We start from the raw sequence: 24,235 nt of genomic DNA, 5'->3' as shown, positions 1-24,235 counted from the left end.
TGGCTGTAGCTGCAGCTGAAGGAGCTGACCAGCCAGCTGACCCCCTCCACTCACCTAGCCGCCATGGACATCGCCATCCACCACCCTTGGATCCGCCGCCCCTTCTTCCCCTTCCATTCTCCCAGCCGCCTCTTTGACCAGTTCTTCGGGGAGCACCTGTTGGAGTCTGACCTCTTCCCAACTTCTACTTCCCTGAGCCCCTTCTACCTGCGGCCACCCTCATTCCTGCGGGCACCCAGCTGGATTGACACCGGGCTCTCGGAGGTGAGTCTCTGCCAGGATACGAGAGCTGTTCCTGGAACCTCTTGGAAACATATCCACCTGCTCTCCTTTTTCTCCCTGCTGAAATCTGGCTATGTCTAAGTGTCGTAGGCACTCGCATGGCCACCGGTGAAGATAGACTAGGCTACTGTTTCTTTCCCCCGGTTCCCTGTTTGTATTTGATGCTCCACTGTATCCTACTTACTGCATTTTTTCCACGTGCTGCGAAGATCACCCTCTGTCCCCTAACTTCTAATTAGGATGCCCGTTTCTGGTTTGGTTCATAAAGAGCTGCAGGGAAAGAGCTGCCTTCAGATTCCTTTGCTCACCTCTTCTAATATCTCATACTCCTGACCAATGTTAGCATCTCAAGTTTCAGAGTCAGGAAAAAATCCTGCCTCATTCTGAGCTTTCACCTGCACTGTATGCAGCTGGAGACTGCAAACACTATTTACTTTCTTTCTATTCCTTCATCTCTCATTTTCCAGGTTTCTCAGGGCTGTGACAGGGCACTGACCTGGGTTCAAACCTAATGAGTGAAGAATGTAGGTCCAGTCTTGGGACCCCCACTTGTCCTAAGAGGGTGGGAGAATGGGGTGACTAGATAAGGTTGACAGCTGTCACAGAGAACACTCTGGTTTAAAAATATTCAAGTGTGAGTAAACAGGAGCTGAGTGAGCAAGGGCTTTGGAAGGACAATCAGGGCCAGCAGAACATTCCAGATTGAGTGGGTGGGAAACTTGGCAGAGGCCTGAGTAAGAAGAAGGGGCCTTTGTCTCACAGACAAATGACAAGGCCAGGCATTGGGGTCAGAGAGGCAGCAGAAGCCATGCCCAGACCCATCCTTGTGATTGCTCCTTTGGGTGGCCTGTCTTCTCTCCTGTCCCTGTAAATAAAGTTTGGGTCTGATGACCACATGGTATGCCTTGGGTACCACTGTGGTGGCTCTCCTGAACCAGAGAGCCATGTTTATTCAAAAAGAGACTTTTAGCCAAAAACAGGAGGATAATCACCTGGACAGAAAGCAAGTCTGCAGAATGAAGAGACTGCACTAATGTCAACCACATTCCTACCATCTTTTCTCCTACCCCTTCCTCTCTACCTTGCTATTTCTAGATGCGTCTGGAGAAGGACAGATTCTCTGTCAACCTGGATGTGAAGCACTTCTCCCCAGAGGAACTCAAGGTCAAGGTGTTGGGAGATGTGATTGAGGTGCACGGCAAACATGAAGAGCGCCAGGTGTGGAGCTTGCTTTCTCTTCTGCTCATTCAGCCAGGGCATACGATACGCCAGACACTCCCATCAGCCCCTGAGCCTGGTGACCTTCCAGTCTTAAGCCATAAGGGTCTGGGACAGGGATAGACCTGTTGTTGTTTGGGCCAGAGAAGTTGAGTTTTGTTGTCTGTTTTGATTTGATTGCCTTAGATGGGATACATGGGATGTTTATTTCCCATTTTTAAGCCAGTGGCTTTTGACCACCTTAGAATCGCTAGGGGAATGAAAAAAAAAAAAAACAAACTCCAGTGCTTACACATATCCCAGACCAATTAAATCAGATTTTTTTTAGGAGTGGGCCCCAGGCATCAGCATTTCTAAAAGCTCCCTATGTAATTCTAATGTCCATTCAAATTTGAGGCCTACTGATTTAGGAATAGTGCTTGTTGGACACCTGGTTACTTTACATAATTAAATGAATTGTGTAAACCCTGAAGGCTCTTGACTTTGGGACTCTGCTTTTAGGTGTTCCAGAATCCTCTCATCTTTAGCTCTTCTAAAAGGCTGAACTACTTGGTTTGCCCAAGTTTCAGGGCTGTACTCGGCAGCTAAAACCCTGGAGCTCATGTGGAAATCAGTTAACTGAGAGCCTCTCTGCATAAATGCTCGAGATTCAGCTGGTTTAAAGGTTGGGGTCAGGTAGTTTTTAGCAGAATTCTAGAGAATGAGGGATGGCTTCTCATTAATTTCTGGGAGGGTTTTTAAAAGAGTCTGCTTCTTACCAATTATTGATAATTCAGATACCTGTGCATCAAACAGCGTAATCTGAGGTCCTTGGGCTGTTTCAGTTTTGCTTATGTGATTTATTTTATTTTTTTTTAAAGATTTTATTTATTTATTCATTCGACAGAAATAGAGACAGCCAGCGAGAAAGGGAACACAGGCAGGGGGAGTGGGAGAGGAAGAAGCAGGCTCCCAGCGGAGGAGCCTGATGTGGGGCTCGATCCCGCAACGCTGGGATCACGCCCTGAGCCGAAGGCAGACGCCTAACCGCTGCCCTGAGCCGAAGGCAGACGCCTAACCGCTGTACCACCCAGGCGCCCCTGCTTATGTGATTTAAATTTCGGTTATAGTCTCCCTGGATGAAGTGTTGTTGTTGTTATTGTTGTTGTTGTTGTTTTTAGCAGCAGTCCTGTTGGTCTGGGACATTCTGGGACATTCCTGAGGAGTCAGGACAATTTCTGGGCTTCCTTAGGGACTCAGATCTTCAACACTGAATGATATTCCAGATCCTGTAGGCCCAACACTGATCTAAGCCTTTGGGAAATACCCCTAAAAATAGCCATGCCTCAGTTTGGAGAGCTTTGCAGTTTTCACTATTTCAGATTTCTCAGACTCTCATTGGTCAGAGTGACCACCTAGGCAACTTGATCTTAGCTCCAAACAGAACAGCTGTTTGGTTTTCTCTCTTGTTGCAATGGCATATGGTCACACCTAAGGGGAAGGAGGATGTCTGAGTTCTCAGCAAGTGTTGCTAGTTCCTGTTCTTATCTCTCTTTTTCCTCGTTCTCTTGGATTAGGATGAACATGGTTTCATCTCCCGGGAGTTCCACAGGAAATACCGGATCCCAGCCGATGTGGACCCTCTTGCCATTACTTCATCCCTGTCATCTGATGGGGTCCTCACTGTGAATGGACCAAGGAAGCAGGCCTCTGGCCCTGAGCGCACCATTCCCATCACCCGTGAAGAGAAGCCTGCTGTCACTGCAGCCCCCAAGAAGTAGACGCCCTTCCTCTAACTGCATTTTTTAAAACAAGAAAATTTCCCCACCAGTGAATGAAAATCTTGTGATTAGTGCTGAAGCTTATTAATGCTAAGGGCAGGCCCAAATTATTAAGCTAATAAAATACCATTCAGCAACAGATAACTGTCTTGTGTTTGACTGTTCTATATTTTTAAAAATAAATGTACAAAACAATGCAGATCCATTTAAACACATTATGATTTGGAGGACTCTGGGGATATTATGGTCAGAATGGCTGTCTCCACTACTTACTAATAGGATAAATTTAGCAAGTCACTTAACCTTTCTAGTCCTTAGGTTATTACATTTATAACATGTGGCACTGATGTGTACACTTGTTTTAAGGAGTAAATGAAGGAAAAAATATAGGTAAAGCCCAAGGAATATCAGTTCTTCTCTCTCCTCCTTCTTGGATTTTGGCCCTCATTTCCAACAACAAATCTGAACAACTCTGGATAACAATGCATAAAAGGCCTTAGTGAGTCTCTGCAATTAATCACATTGCCAGGCAGGAAGTGGTGCCCCCAAAGTTGATGTTTTCCTACTGATTATCAGTGCCCTCAGCTGATTCACAAGAGCAGTAAATGGGATTTAGGTGATTATCACCAAACAAGGCTTTCAGTTGTAATCTCTAAATTATTTAGCAAATACCTTTTAGAAGTACGATGGGAAGGGGCACCTGGCTGGCTCAGTCAGTACAGCGTGTGACTCTTTATCTTGGGTCCTGAGTTTGAGCCCCACATTGGGTATAGAGCTCAAATAAATTAGAAAATTGAAATATTTAAAAAAATATAAAAAGAACTCAGTCGGGAAACATCCAATTCGATGACCCTCCAATTCAATGACTAAAAAAATTAAGTTTCAGAATTACAATTAATAATTGATTTACACAAAGACGTATTACTCTACAAAAACACCCCCATTCCACTTGTGGGTCCGGACAAAACTTCTGATTCAATCAATGAAAAATAGCCCTGGTGTAGGTTATCCGGCATAAATGCTCACAGGTAACTCCTACTTTTCTGTAGCAGCTTCACCCTAACGTCTGATTTCTTACAAGGACTGACCATGAGGTGAAGTGAGATTCTTGCTTTCACAAAGCCTACAGATCGGAGATTGGCCACACTTTTAAAATATTCTACATGAGGGGCACGTGGGTGGTTCAGTCAGTAAGCGTCTGACTCTTGACTGCAGCTCAGGTCTGGATCTCAGGGTTGTGAGTTGGAGCCCCATGTTTGGCTCCACGCTGGGCATGGAGACTACTTTAAAAAAAATTTTTTTTAAAAATATTCTACACGAAACAGTTGCCAAAATTTTTCATGATGTAGGGGTGTGGAGCTGGACAATATACATTGTATAAATTGCAAATCTATAGAGGTTCAAAACATTTTCTCCTAAAAAAACAACTTCCTAATAGCTGGAAATGCTGTGATTTAGCCAAAAGTCAGATTTCTCTGCACTTAACAGCTAATTTTTGTGGCTGTGTAACAGGTATTCTTGGCTGCCTAACCAACCTATTTACCACCTTTAGTCTTGCCAACAGCTCCCCAGATTGGTTTAGTTATAGGCATATTCTTCCTAACCATGTGCTTCAGGAAAGTGAATCCAAGATCCGGCCACAGGTGATCTATCTTGATTAGTCCAAACTAATCATGGAAATTCCCTTCCCTCTGTAATGATTAGTCTTGAAAGGGCCATGACCCAATTGTGGCTATTGAAACAGGAGGGAAGTTTGCTGAAAATATTTCTTTCTAGAAAATGTTATTAGTTTTTATTCCTTTTGGGTTTTTTTAGGATTTATTATTTGAGAAAGAGAGAGAGAGTATGTGTGTGGAAGTGTGGGGTGGGGGTATGGGGAGGGCAGAGGCAGATGGAGAGAGAGAGAATCTCAAGCAGACACCCTGCTGAGAGCAGAGCCCAATGTAGGGCTCGATTTCACGACCCTGAGATCATGACCCTGAGATTATGACCTGAGCCGAAATCAAGAGTTGGACGCTTAACCGACTGAGCCACCCAGGTAACCCGGATTTTAGTTTTTAAAAAAGATTCATCAAAAGAGAGAGAGAGAGGGGAAAGGTGGGAGGGGGAGATATTTTTTTTCTTCCTCCAGATGTTGGAGCATGAGGATGTGACACTCAGATTGCTGTAGCCATCCTGAAACCATGAGAGACCATCCATGATATGCTGAGAATGGCTGAGCAAGAAGGATGGTGGGACTCCAGGTCCTTGATGGGTCACTGAATTGCCAAATTGGCCAACTCTAGACCTTTCTACTTCATAATGTCTTATGTCTTGTTTTCGTGTAATCTATTTTGACAATGGTTTTATGTTACTGATATACAAAAAAATCTTAACTGACAGAGGCTGAATTAAATAGTGTAAAAATCTGAAGAATGTCTTGGAAACCATGTGTCAACTTTAATCATTTTACTGAATTACCAGATTTCTCAATCAGACATAATCTTAATGACTTGGTCTTAAATAAGTCATACTTTGACTATTAGATCATGATATTTATGTTTTTAACAAATTTGTTCAGAATGTGCAGGGTCACTTTTTGGTGTATTTTTACTGAACTCAAGTAAGAGTACTTCTTTATTGTTACTCTTTTCCAGATCACATCTTTGCCTGTGGGCTGTTCATTGTTATTAGTGTAGGACTTTTCTAGTCCAGTATATTTAAAGATTTTTTTTCAGCTTTATAGCTAGCTCATCCATAATTCTACTTCATTCCTTATATCTGAATTATGACACAAGTTTGTTGAGGCAATTCTAACTATCATTTATTTTGTTTTTAAAATATTAGCTAACATTTATTGAGCACTTAGATGTGGTAGGCACTGTGCTAAGTGCTTTAATTTTTTTAACTATCAATTTTTTAATAGAATAATTCTAAGAAAGGCCCATAGGGAATATCATCCTCAACAGGGAAAAACTGAGAGCTTTTTCCCTAAGGTCAGGAACACGACAGTCCGCTCTCACCACTGTTGTTCAACATAGTACTGAAAGTCCTAGCCCCAGCAGTCAGACAACAAAAAGAAGGAAAAGGCATCCAAATATTACATAACATATAATATTAAAAATAAGAGAGTGGTTAATATACATAAGAGAGAGAACTATGGAATTCACCTAGGTATGGAATACCTTAGGAGAGAAAATAATTTGAGACAAAAGACCATGAATACAGTTGTAGGTCTGTTGAGTTTGCGACGCTTTGGGAATTCAAATGGAGATAGATACTCAATAAGTCGTTGGTTATGTATATCCAGAGCTCTGGGGACACACCTAGTATGGAAGTAGGGGTTTAGAATATGGAAGGACATAGGTGAGAACTACAGTTCTGGGAGTGATAGTACCATTTAGGGTTAGCCAAAGGAAGCTGGGCGGATGGCCAAAAACAGAATCATTGGAAAGGCAGAGTTAAGGGGTTGACAGAGAAAGATGAGCTCATAAAGGAGACAAAGCAGTGTCTCACAAAGATGTGAGGGAAAAATATTTAACATGACATCACAGAAACCAAGGGAAGAAAGAGGTGAGTAGTCAGGTAGATTATCAAATGCAGAATATTAAATTGAAATAACCTATGAGCTGAAGTGTCCAGTAGATTTAGCAAAACTTTCACCTTCATAAATACAGTTTCAGGAAAGTGGTAGGTTAAAGAGTGAATGGGAGACAGATTTCTTGATAAGAGAGAACAGTAAGTTCACGTGTGATGCAATCTCTTTGTTACTAACACATAGAAGTGGTAGAGTCGTTTTCAAGCAGTAAAGGCAAATAACCATATGGATAAATGAATATGAAAATATTTAAATGAATAAAAATAAAATTCAGGAGAATGGGCATATTGGCCAATATTTGCAAATGATACAATCACCTGCCCAAACAACCCCAAGAGAATCAGTAGACAAACTATTAGAACCAATAAAAGAGTTCAGCAAGTTTATAGGCTACAAACTGAACTTATAGAATATTGTTCTGGTGCTCTATTCCTGCATATCAAACTATCCCAAAACTTAGTAGCTTAAGAACCACATTCTTAGATCTTACTATTTATAGCGCAGGGCTCAGCTGGGCAATTCTTGAGTTCCTCATGACATTGACTGGGGTCAGTTGGTGGTTTTCGGGCTTCAAGATGACTTAACCCTCATTCTTGATGCTTCAGCGAAGGTGGTTGGAAGGCTGGGCTCAGCTGGTCCCCTCTCCCTCTCTTTGTAGTGTCAGGGTCTTTCAGGGCCTTTCCTGCCTTTCAGAAAGGAAGCAAGTGTTTGCTTCAGGTAGCTGGACTTCAGGGCTTCAGGAAGGAGTATTTCACCTCCAGGAAGGAGGTGAAAGCTACTAGTTTCTTAAGGCCTGGACCTAGGAACCTGCACAGTATTACTTTTGCCATATTTTTGGGATCAAAGCAGTTGCAGAATCTGTCTACATTTAAAACGAAGGGGCATAGACTTCCACCTTTTGATAACACGGGTGTCAAAGAATTTGTGGCCATCTTTAATCCTCCATAGAAGCTGAAAGAAAGGGAGATGAATATACATGTAATCTCTAAAATTTATAAGAGATTAATAGCATTAGTAGCTGGAATAAACAAAGAACCCCTGCAAATCAAGAAAAGGATAGGTGCTCCAATAAAAAAATGTGGATAATGACTGTACACATGAAATTTATAGAAGTGGGAACCAAAAAGCCAACATGCATACAAAGAAATGCTGAAAATCATCAGTAGTCAGTGAAATGCAAATCAAAGTAACAATAAGCTATCATTTTACAATAGGTTTTCTTGATGTTGCATTAGTGATATTTTGGGCCAGATGATTCTTTGTTGTGGGGGCTCTTCTGTGCATTGTAGGGTGTTTAGCAGCACCCCTGGCCTTTACCCACTGGATGCAGTAGACATACCAGTTGTAACAATCAAAAATGTCTCTGGACATTGCCAACTGTCTCCTGAAGGACAAATTGCTCCTGGTTGAGAACCACTACTTTACACACCTATCAGCTTGGCGAAAAATAGAAAGTTGGTTAATGCTAAGTATTAGCAAAGATATGGAACCTCAGGCACTGCTGGTGGATGTGTGGGCAGCACAACCATTCTGGAAAACAACAGCCAATTTAAATATACCATTACCTCATTACCCAGCAATTCAGTCTCTATAAAGAGCCATATATGAGGATGTTCCCTGCAGCTTAGTTTGACAGTGAGGAGTTAGAGACAAATTACAAAGTGGTGGGAGAACACTCCATCTAACAACAAAGGATAGACATTTTTCTCAGTGCACATGAAACATTCTACAAGAAAAACCATACATTAGGTCACAAACAAGTCTCACTAAATTTTTTAAAAGATTTATTCATTTATTTGAGACAGAGAGAGAGCATGAGCTAGAGGGGCAGAGGGAGAGGGAGAGAGAATCTCAAGCAGACTCCACACTGAGCGCAGAGCCCAATGTGGGTCTTGATCTCACAACCCAGAGATCACAACCTAAGCCAAAATCAAGAGTCAGTGACCTAGCGTGGGGTTGAACTCACAGCCCCAAGATCAAGAGTCACATGATCTTCTGACTGGGCCAGCCAGGTGCCCCAGGAGGGAACATTTCTTAATTCATTCTATGAGGCCAGTATTGCCCTGATACCAAAGCCAGACAAAGATACTACAAGAAAGGAAAACTACAGACCAATACCCCTTATGAACATTGATGCAAAAATCACCAGCATACTAGCAAAATGAATTCAGCAGCATATTAAGAGGATACATTACAACCAAGTGAGATTTAGTCCTGGAATACAAGGTTGATCCAACATAAAAAAATCAAAGTAATACACCACAGTGATAGAATGAACCAGAAAAAATGATAATCTCAAATGGTGCATGGTAAAAACACTCAACTAGAAATAGCAGGAAATTACCTCAACAAAATATAGACTATATATGAAAAACTCACAGCTGACATCATACTCAGGGGTGACGATTGAAAGCTTTTCCTTAAAGATCAGGATCAAGATAAGAATGTTCACTTTCACCACTTCTATTCAATATACTATTGGCAGTTCTAGCCAGAGTGATTAGGCAAGAAAAAGGAATGCATCTGAATTGGAAAGGAAGAAATGGAATCTCTGTTTACAGATGACATGATCTTACACATAGCGAACCCTAAAGATTTCACAAAAAACTCTCCAGAGCTAGTAAAGAAATACACGAGAGTTGCAGGATTCAAAACCAACACACAAAAGTCAGCTATCTTTCTATGTGCTAATAGAGAATAATCCCAAAAGGAAATTAAGAAAACAAATCTATTTATAATAGCATCAAAAAATACTATGGAATAAACTTAACTAAGGAGGCAGAAGACTTATACATTGAAAACAATAAAACACAACTGAAAGAAATTAGACACAAATAAATGAAAAGACATCGCGTGTTCACAGACTAGAAGACTTAATATTGTCAAGATATCAATACTACCTAAAGCAATCTACAGATTCACTTCAATCCCCATAAAAATTTCAATGCTTTTTTTTCCAGAAATAGAAAAATTCACCCTAAAATTCATAAGAATCTCAAGGGACCCTGAATAGCCAAAATAATCTTTAAAAAGAAAACCAAAGTTGGGAGACTCTTATATCCTAATATCAAAACTTATTACAAACTACAGTAATAAAAAAACAATGGGATATTAGCATAAAAACAGATATATAGACCAATGGAATAGAATACAGAGGCCAGAAATAAACCAACATGTACATGGTTGAATGGTTTTTGACAAAGATACCAAGTCCGTTCAATGGGAGAAAGTACAGTCTTTTCAACAAATGATGCTGGGAAAACTGGATATCCACATGCAAAAGAATGAAACGGGACCCTTAACTTACACCATATAAAAAGTTAATCCAAAAAGGACCAAAGACTTAATTATAAGAGCAAACACTGCAGAATCTTAGAAGAAAACACATGGGAAAAAATTCATAATATTGTCTTCGGCAAGGATTTCTTGGATATGACACCAAAAGTTTAGGCAACAATAGAAAAAAAGATAGATAAACTGGACTTCATCAAAATGGAAAACTTTCATGCACAAAGGGCACTGTTAAAAGTGTGAAAGTACAATCCACAGAATGGGAGAAAATATTTGCAAATTCTGTATCTGACTAGGAATTAATATCCAGAATATGTAAAGAACTCCTACAACAAAAACACAAATAACTCAATTCAAAAATGGGCAAAGGACTTGAATAAATGTTTCTCCAAAGAAATACAAATAGCTAAAAAGCACATGAAAAGATGTTCAAGATCCCTAGCCATTAGGGAAGTGTACAATTAACCACAATGGATACCATTCTATACCCACTAGGATGCTTATTATAAAAACAAATAACAAAATAAGTGTTGGTAAGGATGTGGAAAAGTTAGAATCCTTGGGCATTGCTGGTGGGAATGTAAAAAAAAAAAATGCAGTGGAAAACAGCTGGGCATTTCCAAACTGTTAAATACAGAATGACCATATGATCAAGAAATTCCACTTCTGGGGGCGCCTGGGTGGCACAGCGGTTAAGCGTCTGCCTTCGGCTCAGGGCGTGATCCCGGCGTTATGGGATCGAGCCCCACGTCAGGCTCCTCCGATATGAGCCTGTTTCTTCCTCTCCCACTCCCCCTGCTTGTGTTCCCTCTCTCGCTGGCTGTCTCTATCTCTGTCGAATAAATAAATAAAATCTTAAAAAAAAAAAAAAAAGAAATTCCACTTCTGGGTATTTCCCCCAAAAAATTGAAAGTGGGGACTCAAAAGATACTTGTATGCCAATGTTCATAACAGTATTGCTCACAATATATGAAAGGTGAAAACCACCAGAGTATCCATTAACAGGTGAATGGAGTAGCAAAATGTAGCAAATACATAATGGAGTATTATTCAGTCTTAAAAGGAATATATCCTACAATATGGATGAACCTTGAAAACATGCTAAACAAAATAAACCAAACACAAAGGACAAATACGACATGATTTGTCTTATATGAGGTTCCTAGAGTAGACAAATTCATAGAGACACAAAGAAGAAGAGTGGTTACTAGGGGCTAGGTGAAGCGGGGAGGAGAAGTCAGTGTTTAATTGGAACAGAGCTTCAGTTTGGGATAATGACAAAGTTCTGGAAATAGTGCTAATAGTTGCACAAGTCTGTGAATATACTTACTGCCATGAATTGTACATTTAAAAATAGTTAAAAGCGGGGGAACCTGGCTGGCTCAGTCGGTAAGAGCGTGTGACTCTTGATCTCAGGGCTGTTTTAAGCTCAAGCCTCACATTGGGTGACTGACTCTTGATTTTGGCTCAGGTCATGATCTCAGGGTTGTGGGATTGAGCAATGCATAGGGCTCCATGCTCAGTGTGGAGTCGGCTCATCCCTCCTCTCCCTCTACTCCTCCCCTCCCCCTCTCAAATAAATAAAATCTTAAAAATAAACAAAGAAATAAATATTTTAAAAAATCATTAAAATGGTAAGTTTATGCTATATATATTTTACAATTAAAAAAAATCCCAGATACACGGGAAATAGGATATATAACATATAAACTTAAAATAAGTGCCTATAAAATATTATTCATATTTCAAGAGCACATATTAACGAATTACTAGAATTAGTAAGAGACAATAACTCAAATTCTTTTTTAAAGAAGATTTATTTATTTATATTAGAGAGAGAGAGAGAATGTGAGCGCACATGAGTGGGAGGGGCAGAGGGAGACAGAATCTAGAGCAGACTCCCTGCTGAGCACAGAGCCCAGGGCAGGGCTCAATCTCATGACCCTGAGACCATGACCTGAGCTGAAATCAAGAGTTTGATGCTTAACTGACTGAGCCACTCAGGTGTCCCAATCACTCAAATTCTAAAGGTGCTCTAACTGGGTGCCTGGGTGCCTCAGTCGTTAAGCGTCTGCCTTCGGCTCAGGGCATGATCCCAGGGTTCTGGGATCGAGCCCCGCATTGGGCTCCCTGTTCTGCTGGGAGCCTGCTTCTTCCTCTCTCACTCCCCCCGCTTGTGTTCCCTCTCTCGCTGGCTGTCTCTCTGTCAAATAAATAAATAAAATCTTAAAAAAAAAAAAAGGTGATCTAACAATGTAATGTGGTTTCCACCAACACTCTAATGGTATCTTCTTGTGAAATTTGGCAAAGTGATCCTAATATTTATATAGAACTGCAATAGGTTAAAAATAGTTGAAGACACTCTTGAAGAAAAACAATGTGGAAGTATCTCATCTATTAGATATTAAGATTTACAAAATTATCATAATTACAATAGTGAGGTAATTAAGGCATTGTGGCTAAGATAGCATATGTAATGACAGGCCAATGGAATGTTTTAGAGAGCCTGGAGACAGGCCTAAGTATAAACAGACAGTTGATTTACAGTAAAAATGGTGTTCAAGAGCAGTGGAGAAAGTACCGTCTTTTCAATAATTAATGCTAGGAAAACTGGATAGTCATATAGAAAAAAAAGACTCAGTTACTACCTAACATCATATACAACATAAATTCCATATCTGTGTCTGTAACATAAAATAGTGAAAGTTTGGGAGGAAATACATGGGTGACATCTCTCATCTATTATATTGTCATAATAAACAGGAGAGAAAATTAAAAAGTAAAATATTGATAAGTTTAAACGTGTTAAAATTCAGACTGTTGCCTCCCTGTGTTCACTAACCCCAAACTATTCCCAATCCTGTCTCAATCCCTACCAATTCCCCACTTTGAAAGACCCATCTTAGACCAACAGAGCCCTTACCCCAAATCTCTAAAAATATCCTAACATCCCCCTCTTTTTTTAAAAAAAGATTTTATTTATCCATTTGAGAGAGAGAGATAGAGCACAAGTAGGGGAGGGGCAGAAGGAGAAGCAGACTCCCCGCTGAGCAGGGAGCATGATGGGGGCCTCTATCCCAGGACCCCGGGATCATGACCTGAGGCTTGATTCCAGGACCCTGAGATCATGACCTAAAGCTCGATCCCAGGACCCGGGATCATGACCTTAGCTGAAGGCAGACACTTAATCAACTGAGCCACCCAGGCGGCCCTAACACCCCCTTCTGAATTCTCACCAAGATTGTATCAAGTTGATGTGCTTCCTTGCTACCAGTTTAGTGACTCAGCTTTGTTTGATGAACAGGTTTCCTTGATGATCTTTGTGGGGGAATAAAAAATCAGCAGTCCTTGTCTTTTTAAGATATATACTGAAATCTTTACAGACGAAAGAATATAATTTCTGAGATCTGCTCCAAAATTAATTTAAAAAAATAGAGAAAGTATATAAGGATAGTTGAGATCGATCATAAATTGTCGAAGGTGGGTAATGGTACATGGGAGTTCATTACACTACTCTGTCTAATTTTGTATGTTTTAAATCCACTATAATAATTATAAAAACTTATTTTTCTCTTTTTAGTCGTTAAGAGGGCATGTTCATTAAGGTCACAATAGAGTTACAATATCTGACTGTGATTGCCAGGCTCATATCCAGGAAGCACCTAGCCAAACATAACCTAAGTCATGCTGGATTTTGTAGTTCTGCTATGGATGGAAGGTGGGGAAGAGCAAAGTAGTTGCAGATTTGGAATAATGCTTTTTAATCCCCTCCTACGACAACCTCGTAATGTAGAACTAAGAGCAGATATAATTAACTTAAAGTTGACATTTAAATCTTGATTAAAACAAACAAAAAAGGGGCTAGGGAATATTTTCTGTGCTTTCTTTATTCAGAGAGTGAAACTGTGTTATAGTCAGCTAAATTCTTAGCTGTGCTTAGAATGTGTTTCCTCCTACGATTTACTCCAGAAAAAATGAAGCTTCTTATTCTTTCTTAGAATCCTGGACCCTGGAATTGGCAGTTACTACTAGTCCACATACTTGCGGAGTGATGCCCGATTTGAGGCTCTGAGTAGCTAGTCATATAAGTTGACTTTTCTGTGCATTTATGTCGAGGAGGATCCAGCTCAGGTTGATGTCCTGGAAACCAGTGAGGCTCTCTCTCAAATCCTGAGGGGAGAGAGAAGAGAAGGAAAGACAAGTGGAACCAGTCAACAAGGAGCCTTAGTAACTGGTCTTACTCTTAGAGCTGAGGGAAAATTTCTGAGTCTAGTGAGTCCTGTCAAAATTGAGAAAAGAGAAAAATCAGAGGCGCCTGGGTGGCTCGGTCGGTTAAGCGTCTGCCTTTGGCTCAGGTCATGATCCCAGGTTCCCGGGATCGAGTCCCACACCGGGCTCCCTGCTCCTCAGGAAGCCTGCTTCTCCCTCTCCCTCTGCCTGCTGCTTCCCCTGCTTGTGCATGTGGGCTCTAACTCTCTGTCAAATAAATAAATAAAATCTTCAAAAAAATCCTTTACTCATTCACTCACTTATTCACTCATTCAATATACTTTTATTTGAGCTCCTTCTATGTTCCAGGCACCGAGTTAGGTCCCGAGAATATAACGATTGAAAAGAATAGTCCACCTACTATGAGTTGAAAGTGGCATTTTGTTGTTATAGCTCATATCATATGTTGTTTCAAAGTAGTGTCCAAACTGGAAAGAAAAAGTAATCAGTTAAAAATAGAGGAGTTTACAACTAATGTTGGGAAATAAAGGACACAATGACATGAATTTTAACAGACTCTGTCATATTTTGATTTAACTAGAGGTCTATATGACGTTAGTCTACGTTCTACTAACTTTCATATCCTTTGTTTACTTATTTGTTTAGGAGACACTGAAGGGCAAAATGCAGATAAACGACAAGTCTAGGTAGGCAGCCTAAGTCAGAGACATGTATTTATGTAGATGAAGAAAGTTTAGAGAGAAGCAAGAGGAAAAGAGTACTACCCATACATTTACTACTCTACTATTCTACTAGATAATAACGTAGGACAGGCATTCCAGCTAAAGACTCCTGCCCACCCCCAACCACCTCACTGAACAGAGAAGCCTGAGAGCTCTCAGCACGGAAATTACCAGATTCCTACCTCTAAAATAGCCACTGGCATTTCTTTTGCTAACGGAAGGAGACAGAGAGAAAGTTAGATTACCTGGGAAGGCAAGGGTTTGGGCTGCACGATATTCCTTAGGTCATATCTTTCCTGGTTCCAGTTTCCCATCAGGGTACGGTTTGAATAGGCATTCTCATTAGTGGTACATCTCCATCCATACTGGGAAAACTTGGACATATCATTCCAATCTGTCCACACTTCAGCATGGCCATCTGCATTAATGAGGCTGCCATAGTGTGGGTTTGCAAGGAAATAGGCAAGGCGCTGTCTCTGGGAAAAGGCGAGAACAGAAAAGCTAGTTGCATAAACTAGGGAACAGAAAAGGCATTCATCCCTTTCCCACCCTTGGCCAAGTATAATATAAACACACCGTACTAAGGATCTAGGCTTTCCTCCCAATTTAATTGTGGTTCTGTTTCTTTCTCTCCTGCTCCATGAATCCTTTGACTGATCCTTTCAATCAAAAGTAGCAGAAGGCTATGTACATTAAATGACACCCCCCCCCAAAAGACAGGAAAACCTTCAGTATTCCCAATACTATATGGAAAACTAGCTAAATGTTCAGGAAATTTTGAGATGTAAGAATTTAAGGACTAAGGATACTGCTATGTCAAAGACAATAGAGAGAAGTAAAAGTTGGATAACTAGGTAACACAATAAAGGTTCAATAATAGTTTCCTTCCTTCTGGACTCAGCTCAAATGCCACTTCCTCCATGATGTCTTCCAAGTTAACTTCTCTCTCCTTTGACTCACACAGAGCGGTATCTTCAAATCTTTAGCTTTTTACCATATGTTAGAGTTCTTCAAGTATATGTTGAATGTCCTATGCTGAACTTTGTACATCCCTTGAGGACAGGCCCTGTGTCTTATTATCATAGCGTCTCCTTCTGCCTGCTCTCTCAATCAACAGTGCTTTGTACATATCAGCTGACCAATGTCTGAATTGCAATTTTTTGTAAGGAATCAAAAGCCTAGCCATTTTAATTTTGGGCCAAAAGATGACTGTGGTCCCTTGGCTTGGGGGCGCGACAATACCTTCATTGAAGAAGAGTATTTTGATGCTGAGTGGCTTGTGTTATTTGAAGAATTTGTAGGAAAGTGACAGAAAATCGTAGTCAGCTGTTCCATTTTCTCTAAAGGAAGAGGTATCACCAAACCTGGCCTTTCTGTTCTCCAAGCGAAGAAAGAATGTAGGTCACCCAGATCACCATGGCCAGGAGGGCATGATTTGGGAGTCACCACCCACCGAGCCACCTTTCCACAGGTAGGGACAAAGCCAATACTGTAGCTTTAAAGGTAACTGCCCTCATACCATGTGCCTTTGTGAAGAGAGATGGGTGCACTGATGTCAACAAATAGCATGATGACTAAAGAGTAATTGGTCCTGCAATGTCCGACAAGCCTTGTACTCGCACCGTAGACCAAGGTGACACTGTCCTTGGGGCTACAAGGACAGACATCACCATACCCTCAGCTGCTCAAGCCCAAAACCTGAAGCTCATCTTTGACTCTGATTTCTCTTTCAGCCCCTTATGTCCATCCAAACTCTAGGTCTTGCTGATTTTTAAATCAGACCACTACCCTCTAACCCCAACGCCGAGTTTCAGTTTAGATCACTACCAGCTTTTGTCACCATTATTGCTGTAGTCGCCTATCTGATCTCCTTGCCATCAGCTTTGGTCTTCTTCAATCCTTTCTCCATAGTAAAGAAGAACGGCGTGAAAATGAAAATCTAATTGTATCATCTTTCTATTTAAAAGTTGGCCACTGTTTTCAGAATAAGACTCAGGCTGTTAAAATGGCTTACGATGTTCTATATGAACTGGTCCCTGCTTAACTCTTCCATCTCCTCTGTTATCACTCTCCCTCCAACTACATTTCAGCCAAACTCAACTACTGTTTCTCCATCATGCTTTTGCAAATACTGTTCGTCCTGCCTCTTCACTTCTCTTTACCCAGGTCAGGTATACTCCCCCCTTCTCCCTTAGCTTTCTTTTTCTTTTCTTTTCTTCTTCTTATTTATTTTTTTTCCTTTTTCTAAAAAAGACTTTATTTATTTGAGAGAGAGAGAGAACAAGCAAGGCGAGCGGCAGGCAGAGGGAGAAGCAGTCTCCCCGCTGAGCAGGGAGCTCGATATGGGGCTCATCCCAGGACCCTGGGATCATGACCTGAGCCCAAGGCAGACACTTAACAGACTGAGGCACCCAGAATTCAGGTTCACGTCATTTAGGGAATCTTTCCACTTCATCCCAGAACTTGGTAAGGTTCTAAATCCTTCTGCGTGCCCCATAGCACCCCGAACGACTCCTCATAGCACCGCATCCCACTGTACCGGAATTGCCTCTTTTGCTGTGCAGTCTCCATCAGACTATAAGCTCATCGAAATCACAGGCCACATCTTACTCATCCATGTATCTAGCCGCCCTGACAGGCACATAACAGGCACTCAATATTTCTTGAATAAATAAAAGGTAGGAGATAGAGGCACCTGGAGAAATCCTGAGCAGCAGAGATAATGTAGAGAAGTCATTTCGGACGAGAGGAAGGCTACTCTCTGTGACAATAACAAGCAGGACACAGCCCAATCTCTCGACCTCAGCCCCGCCCCTTTCCTTTCATTCAGAACTCGCCTCTCCCGGGGTCTGTCCCTGCGCGCTAGTGACTGCTTGTGACCTCATGCAGGTGTGACGAAGTTGCTCAGGGCAGCCTTCGGGCTATAAAGTATTTATTTCGACATTCCTGAGGGTGTGAGGGAATGAGGGGACGGGGCAGTCGGTGTCTCGGTTTTGCACTCATGGCTATTTTCCCCCCTGAAGTCGGGGCACCAGTTTCTCAAGACAACTGGACGCTGTCGGCGCATCACCAATCAGCGACGGATGAAGAGGAGGACCGCCAAGACCCCAGCCCCGGAGGAAGTGACGTAAGAAACTGGCGCCTCGGAGGACCCGAGCGGGGAGCAAGTTGAGGACATGGCCCCTCGGCGCCTCCTGTTGGTTGGGGAGGGGAATTTCTCCTTCGCCGCTGCTCTGAGCGAGACCCTGAATGCGAGCACCCGTGTAACGGCCACCTGCCTCCAGAGCCCGGCCGAGTTGGCCCGGGATCCGGTGGCCCGGGAGAATCTGCAGCGCCTGCGCGAGCGAGGTAGCGAGGCCAACCCCTCCCCGAAGCGCCGCCCCGCTGCTGGCGCGGCCCGAAGTAGAAAGGGAGGGGACGTGCGGCGGTAGGGCGCGTGTGGATTGCTTTTGAGCGTCCGGTTCCCTGAAAGCCGGCTATGGGCTTGGACCTGGGTTGTCTTGCGTAGTCCAGGTTAGGGAGGGATTCAGGTCTCGGGACACCCTCCTGTCTATATTTCGTGCCAGGTACCGAAGTACGTTTTGGTGTGGACTGCACCCAGCTGGCAGATGCCTTTGAACCGCACCACAGGGAGTTTGATCGAATTTATTTTAATTTTCCGCACTGCGGACGAAAAGCTGGAGTGGCTAAGAACAGGGAACTGCTTGCCAAGTTTTTCCAGAGGTGAGGAAATGAGACCACTCACAAGTAAAATGTTTAAGATGAACGTTACATAGTTACTGCCCTCACACATTTTAGTTTGGGAAATAAGGCATACGTGTGTAAGTTAACCGTGATGGGTCTAGAGAGACTATAAAGCTCCAAAGGAACCCACACTCTAATTGGAAAGGCAGACATGTAACCTTAAATTTTAAATAAAAGTACAAATAGTGTGCTCTTGGGAGTGTAAAGGGAGGATCACCAATTTTGAATAATGCAAAATAATGGTAGCCAGTATAGTCTAATGGCTAAAAGCATGAATTCAAAATCCCCACCCACCACTTAATAGTTGTGTGATTTGGGGTAAGCTTACTTGATCCTTACTTGCTTTTGCTGCTTCATCCATAAACTAAGGATACTGACGGTAACTACCTCAAATTAATGTGAACTTAAAACAGTGCTTTACACTATTATACCAAAACATGTGGTACTCCTGGAGGTCTCTGAGGGGGTCATAGTTGTCTAGAAACTTTTCACACAGCCAAGATTTTACGTTAGTATTTGAAATACGGAATTTTAGTAGGAAGGGAGTGAAAAGAACAACTTTCTAAACTGGGAAGAACAGCCCAGTTAGTGAATCACATATAGGAACTTTGCAGACACTGAACTTTGTATGACATTAGATGAACAATGCAGATACAAAGCCAGATAATACCCTGGTCAGCCACTAGTATCAGTTATGAGTTGAACATTGAATTTACATTCTTACTTCACTACTTCCTTTGCATGTTTCAAGTCTATAGACCTTTGTAAATAGATACAATTGGATTTTAATTATTTCATTGCCAAACCAGGTATGTACAGCTTTCTTCTTATGGTAATCTCAACTTGGTTCTGATAAATTGCTGGTGTCCTCCTCTCCCTATTAGCTGTAAAGATGTTCTTGCAGAGGAAGGAGAAGTCCACGTGGCATTGTGTAGAGGACAAGGTGGGACTCCTGCTGATAAGCCCATGAGAGAATGGCACAACAGTTGGCAAGTGGTTGCCATGGCAGCTCTGGGGGGATTCATTTTAAGTGACGTGCATCCCTTTAGCTGTGAGGCTGTGCCAGGATACAAGTGCACTGGATATAGGCAAGTAATAACAGACATCTAAGCCTTTTTCATCTCTCATACTAATAATGAAAAATATCTCTTAGGCAAACTTTCCCCTACCAGTTTCCTGCTTCGGTCTCTAGAAATTCTTGCTTTTAAAAATAATGACAATAAATTAATTAATTAAAAAAATGACAGACTCCATACTTGGTGACTATTTTGCCAGGAGTCAAGATAAGTCCTTTCATGTAGAAGATGCTTTGAACCATATCTTCACCCGGAGCTTACCCTTTGAAGGTTCACAACCCAGAATCTTCAGGATTAAACTGGGTGACCGGTGGTTTTCCTTTCCTGAACCAGATGCACTTGTAGGAAAGTTGAACAGGTAACCTACTGTTTTACCAGAAATTCCTTCTTTCTCTAGCTGTATCCTGATTGGCTTGATGGCAACCGTGTATTGAATGGATGCTATATAAATTGTTAATGATGTTGCTGCTATGAATACTTGTCAGTCTGGCCTTACATAAGCCTTTTTAGAATTAAGATTTGTCATATTTTCTGATATATCATACGGATGGTGGCTGTCTGCGTTCTGAAACACATGATATCTGTTTCTGGTAGATTTTTTTTTTAATTTGCTTTCAGTATCACGTTAAGGATAATTCTTTTCTATACAGCTATTTGTGCTTTTAAGTCTAGATCCATTATCATCATTTGAAGTTTAAAAAGTTATTTTTATGTGTGTTTAAACAGAGGTTTCCTAGAAGCACCTTCATGTCATCCTATCAAAACCATTAATGAGAAACTCATTGCTGAATTGGGCAAAGCTTTCCCTCTGAAGAGACTGAAGTGTTCCTTCCCTTTGCTGCCAGAGAGAAGCACCAGTGTTCTCACTTCCTGGAACTGTGACAGTTTGTCAGCTGCGTTTTGGATTAGTCTCTGTGAAGATAACTCAAATTCTGAGTCCCTGACTGATGGGACAACGCAAGACATGGAGGACTTTCTAGTGTTATTTTCAGAATTTAGCCTCAAGGATCCTGGAAGGGACAGCAGGGAAGAAGCTCATGAAGGAATCTATGGCCAAACCAAGGTCTGCCTTAGACCTTCTCTCCTAGCTCATGCTCAGACTGTCATCCAAGCACCAGACTTCCTCCCCGGTTCCCTGCACGTCCTCAGTGGACCTGTCTTTCAGAAGTGCCCCATCTTGCCTTTCACAATGCCGGCATTTCATGAGACTTTATTTATCCTTGGGTTTAATAAAAATCTGAGGGATGATTATTTTCAGTCACTACTGGATCATCTGAAGGGCACTCTCGATAGCCTTCTGACCCAGACATTGCTGGAGGGCTCTAAACTGAGCCGTTCAGTGGAATTTATCTTTCAGTCAAATGAGAAAGATTATATTATTAAGGTGAAGTCTCATAATTTTGGCTCAGATTGTGCCAAGGATCTGATTATTGGATCTGTCACTACATCTGCTACAAGCATTATACACAAGGACCAGTGTTTTATGTTTGTGTCTATGAACTTGGACCTACTAGCCATGCTTGTCTGGGGTATCTCTGACTGGAGGATGTTGTGGACCTTTGATCACCGTTTCCTGAAGAATTTTGTTCCTGGGAAAATAGAACCCTTTAAAAGCTATTCCCTGTATCCCCCGTGCTATGTGCATGATATTAGTTTTTGGTTAGATGAGAAGAAAGAATTTGATGAACTAGAGTTTCACACAGTGGCCCGAGCAGTGTCCCAGGACACTGTCATATCTATACAATTCCTTAGTCGTTTCCAGCATCCAAAGACTCAACAGGTCAGTCTCTGCTATAGATTGACTTACCAGACGTGTGACAAGGCCCTCACCCAGCACCAGGTGGGATCAATGCAGTCTCAGTTTAGGAAAGAGATTCAGCAAAGACTACATGTAATACCTCGGTAGTTTAGTAAATTTACTTCTCCAGAGTGATCCTTGTGGGTATGGGTGTGGGTGCAGATGAAAAAGACCAATTTGGGGGCGCCTGGGTGACTTGGTTAAGCATCTGCCTTCAGCTCAGGGCAAGATTCCAGTCTCCTGGGATGGAACCCTGCATTGGGCTCCCTGCTCAGCGGGGAGTCCGCTTCTCTCTCTCCCTCTGCCCCTGCCCCCTGCTTATGTGCTCTCCCTCTCTCTTCGTCTCTCAAATAAAATCTTTAAAAAAGAAAAGAAAAGAAAAAGACCAATTTGTAACTGGTAGTCCTTTCTGTACTGTGGTTTTTGTAAAATCTTTTACCTTGTGACTCTAGCCAATGTTGATTGACTCTAAAGGAGCTGAAAGTGCTCCATAATTAGTACTGGTATCACCATAACATTTATTCCATGGTTGACTACTGTTAAAGTCATGGAACTAATGTCAGGTTTAGAGTTCACACTTGGTTTGTCTGACCCTGAAGCCCATGTTCCTTTTCCCATTGTTACTTCTTTCCTAGTCTTCTTCACTAGTAACCTCTCCACTGTGATTAACTCTGAACTCTGCCCTCCTAGTTTTGGAGCCTTCTGTTGTAAGCATCTCTCAGAGACACTGGGAGATTGGCTTGGCCCAGGACTCTACAGAATGGAGTCCTCTAATGTTAATTAATGTATGTTCCTGTTAATTAATAGCTAGGCTCCGCAGATTGGAATTATATTGTAAACTCTGGGAAGGAAGTAACTGTCTTATCTGTTCTTGTATTTGGAGAAAAGCATGTAGAAAGGCAAGAATGGAAGCCAAGATACAAACTAGGAGGTAATTACGGTAATGCCAAAGAGAGATAATGGTGACCTGGACCAGGGTGGTAAGATGTTGGGCTGGGTAATATTTAAAAGGATTTGCTGATGAACTTTATGAGTGAAGGGTCGGGGGCTAAAGAAACGGGAATCAAGCAGGACTGCCTGCCTGGTTTTTGACCTGGAAGAACAGAAGTATTACCAGGGATGGGAAAACTAGCATAACATTTTGGGGAGTAGAGTAAAGAATCAAGGGAGCTCTTATGAACACATTTATTGCTTGTCTTTCTACATAGAGTATAAGCTAATTGAGGGCAAGTAATGTGATTTATAGCTTTCTTTGTTTTAATTTTTGTCAGAGAATACACACACACACACACACACACACACACACACACACACACCCCAGGTGGGGGTGGGGCGGTTGCAGAGGCAGAGGGAGAGAGACAATCTCAAGCAGGCTCCATGCCCAGTGCTGAGCCCAATGTGGGGCTTGATCTCACGATCTTGAGATCATAACCTGAGCCAAAACCAAAAGTCAGATGCTTAACTGACTCAGCCACCAAGGCAACTCTGATTTTAGCTTTCTTCTTTTTTTTTTTTTTTTTTTTAAAGATTTTATTTATTTATTTGACAGAGAGACAGCCAGTGAGAGGGAACCACAGGCAGGGGGAGTGGGAGAGGAAGAAGCAGGCTCCCAGCGGAGGAGCCCGATGTGGGGCTCGATCCCAGGACTCCGGGATCACGCTCTGAGCTAAAGGCAGGCACTTAACGACTGAGCCACCCAGGCGCCCCTGATTTTAGCTTTCTTCTAACCCTAATGGTGCCTAGAACATGGACAAGGTAGCACTTGAGCTGGATCTTAAAATAAGGGCAGTGATGCGATGGGAGGATTGTCAGGCAAGGAGGACGTCCATTCCAGGGAGAGGTATGGGTAAGGGAGCAGTTGGGGCACTTTTCAGGCTAGTTAGTTGGAATGTAAATGTGTATGGGAAAGTAGTGGGAGATAAGATTAGAAAAGTAGGTTAGGACTGGACTTAGCTGATGAGAACCTGAATGCTAGAATACGGAATTTGTACTTCATTTGGCAGGCAATGGGAGAACTGGTGATATTTGATTAAGGAGGTAATACAGAGTAGTGCTTTTGAAAATTAATTGGACAGTGTTGCATAGGATGAATTTGAGATGAGGGACCTCTGGAAGGATGCTATTATATTCCTGGTAGAGGAAGGGAGGGGCCTGCATTAGAGTGAAATGAGAAGGGGAATGCAAAAGGAATATCTGTAGGAGGTATGGCTAGGTTGGGATGTCTGAACTTGGTAGCTAATAATTGCCTATAGGAACTGAGCAATATGATCAATCTCCATCTTCAATATTTGTGAATTTTTAGTATGAGATAATAATCTGGGACCTTGTCAAGTTCAGCAGTCCCTCTATATAACATTCTCAAGTATATAGCAGTGTATATTAAGTTGATGGTCATTTAAGTTTGAACACTTTCTAAAAGAAGTTCATTTTTACTCCCCCCTCCATGTTTTATGTATATGTTGTCCTATTTTACATCTTTTTATTTTGTGAGTCCCTTTAACTAATTTTTTAGATATAATTGATTTTTACTACTTTTG

At 41.8% G+C, this 24,235-nt stretch overlaps 3 protein-coding genes across 7 annotated transcripts; 2 read left to right on the top strand and 1 right to left on the bottom strand.

Annotated features, from left to right (window-relative positions):
• Window positions 1-57: 57 nt before the first annotated feature.
• Window positions 58-3,260, top strand: CRYAB (crystallin alpha B). The gene is made up of 3 exons (NM_001304874.1): window positions 58-264; window positions 1,378-1,500; window positions 3,057-3,260. The coding sequence occupies exons 1-3, from the start codon at window positions 64-66 to the stop codon at window positions 3,258-3,260; spliced, it is 528 nt and encodes a 175-aa protein (NP_001291803.1). The 5' UTR covers window positions 58-63.
• Window positions 3,261-5,281: 2,021 nt separating this feature from the next.
• Window positions 5,282-17,916, bottom strand: C8H11orf1 (chromosome 8 C11orf1 homolog). Of its 3 annotated transcripts, none has more exons than XM_034665746.1 (5): window positions 17,776-17,916; window positions 15,326-15,556; window positions 14,759-14,825; window positions 14,170-14,298; window positions 5,282-7,788 (listed from the first exon to the last, which is right to left on the bottom strand). In XM_034665746.1, the coding sequence occupies exons 1-5, from the start codon at window positions 17,815-17,817 to the stop codon at window positions 7,772-7,774; spliced, it is 486 nt and encodes a 161-aa protein (XP_034521637.1). In that variant the 5' UTR covers window positions 17,818-17,916; the 3' UTR covers window positions 5,282-7,771. The 3 variants fall into 3 exon arrangements, with proteins under 3 accessions (XP_034521637.1, XP_034521636.1, XP_034521635.1); XM_034665745.1 differs by having other exon boundaries at window positions 5,282-7,523; XM_034665744.1 differs by lacking the exon at window positions 5,282-7,788 and having other exon boundaries at window positions 13,998-14,298.
• A 297-nt stretch (window positions 17,917-18,213) lies between these two features.
• On the top strand, window positions 18,214-21,998 carry FDXACB1 (ferredoxin-fold anticodon binding domain containing 1). Of its 3 annotated transcripts, XM_011227329.3 has the most exons (5): window positions 18,214-18,428; window positions 18,647-18,803; window positions 19,709-19,912; window positions 20,100-20,258; window positions 20,627-21,998. In XM_011227329.3, exons 1-5 carry the CDS (start codon window positions 18,257-18,259, stop codon window positions 21,804-21,806), a joined length of 1,872 nt encoding a protein of 623 aa, XP_011225631.1. In that variant the 5' UTR covers window positions 18,214-18,256; the 3' UTR covers window positions 21,807-21,998. The 3 variants fall into 3 exon arrangements, with proteins under 3 accessions (XP_011225631.1, XP_034521633.1, XP_034521634.1); XM_034665742.1 differs by lacking the exon at window positions 19,709-19,912; XM_034665743.1 differs by lacking the exons at window positions 19,709-19,912; window positions 20,100-20,258.
• Window positions 21,999-24,235: the final 2,237 nt, after the last annotated feature.

This window comes from Ailuropoda melanoleuca, chromosome 8 (assembly GCF_002007445.2).
Source record: "Ailuropoda melanoleuca isolate Jingjing chromosome 8, ASM200744v2, whole genome shotgun sequence".
NCBI lineage: Eukaryota > Metazoa > Chordata > Mammalia > Carnivora > Ursidae > Ailuropoda > Ailuropoda melanoleuca.
The sequence above is the reverse complement of the archived record's forward strand: the minus strand, read 5'-3'. Positions and strand labels throughout refer to the sequence as shown.

Bases quoted from the DNA above. Each gene is read 5' to 3' on its own strand.
- CRYAB (NM_001304874.1), top strand. From the start codon at position 64: ATGGACATCGCCATCCACCACCCTTGGATCCGCCGCCCCTTCTTCCCC. The intron at 265-1,377 runs GTGAGTCTCTGC...TGCTATTTCTAG, and splicing joins TTGACACCGGGCTCTCGGAG to ATGCGTCTGGAGAAGGACAG. The intron at 1,501-3,056 runs GTGTGGAGCTTG...CTCTTGGATTAG, and splicing joins GCAAACATGAAGAGCGCCAG to GATGAACATGGTTTCATCTC.
- C8H11orf1 (XM_034665744.1), bottom strand. From the start codon at position 17,817: ATGACTTCTCTACATTATCTCTGCTGCTCAGGATTTCTCCAG. The intron at 15,557-17,775 runs GTGCCTCTATCT...GCCTTTTCCCAG, and splicing joins GCTGCTCAGGATTTCTCCAG to AGACAGCGCCTTGCCTATTT. The intron at 14,299-14,758 runs GTAGGTGGACTA...CTCTCCCCTCAG, and splicing joins AATGCCACTTTCAACTCATA to GATTTGAGAGAGAGCCTCAC.
- FDXACB1 (XM_011227329.3), top strand. From the start codon at position 18,257: ATGGCCCCTCGGCGCCTCCTGTTGGTTGGGGAGGGGAATTTCTCCTTC. The intron at 18,429-18,646 runs GTAGCGAGGCCA...ATTTCGTGCCAG, and splicing joins GCAGCGCCTGCGCGAGCGAG to GTACCGAAGTACGTTTTGGT. The intron at 18,804-19,708 runs GTGAGGAAATGA...TCTCCCTATTAG, and splicing joins CTTGCCAAGTTTTTCCAGAG to CTGTAAAGATGTTCTTGCAG.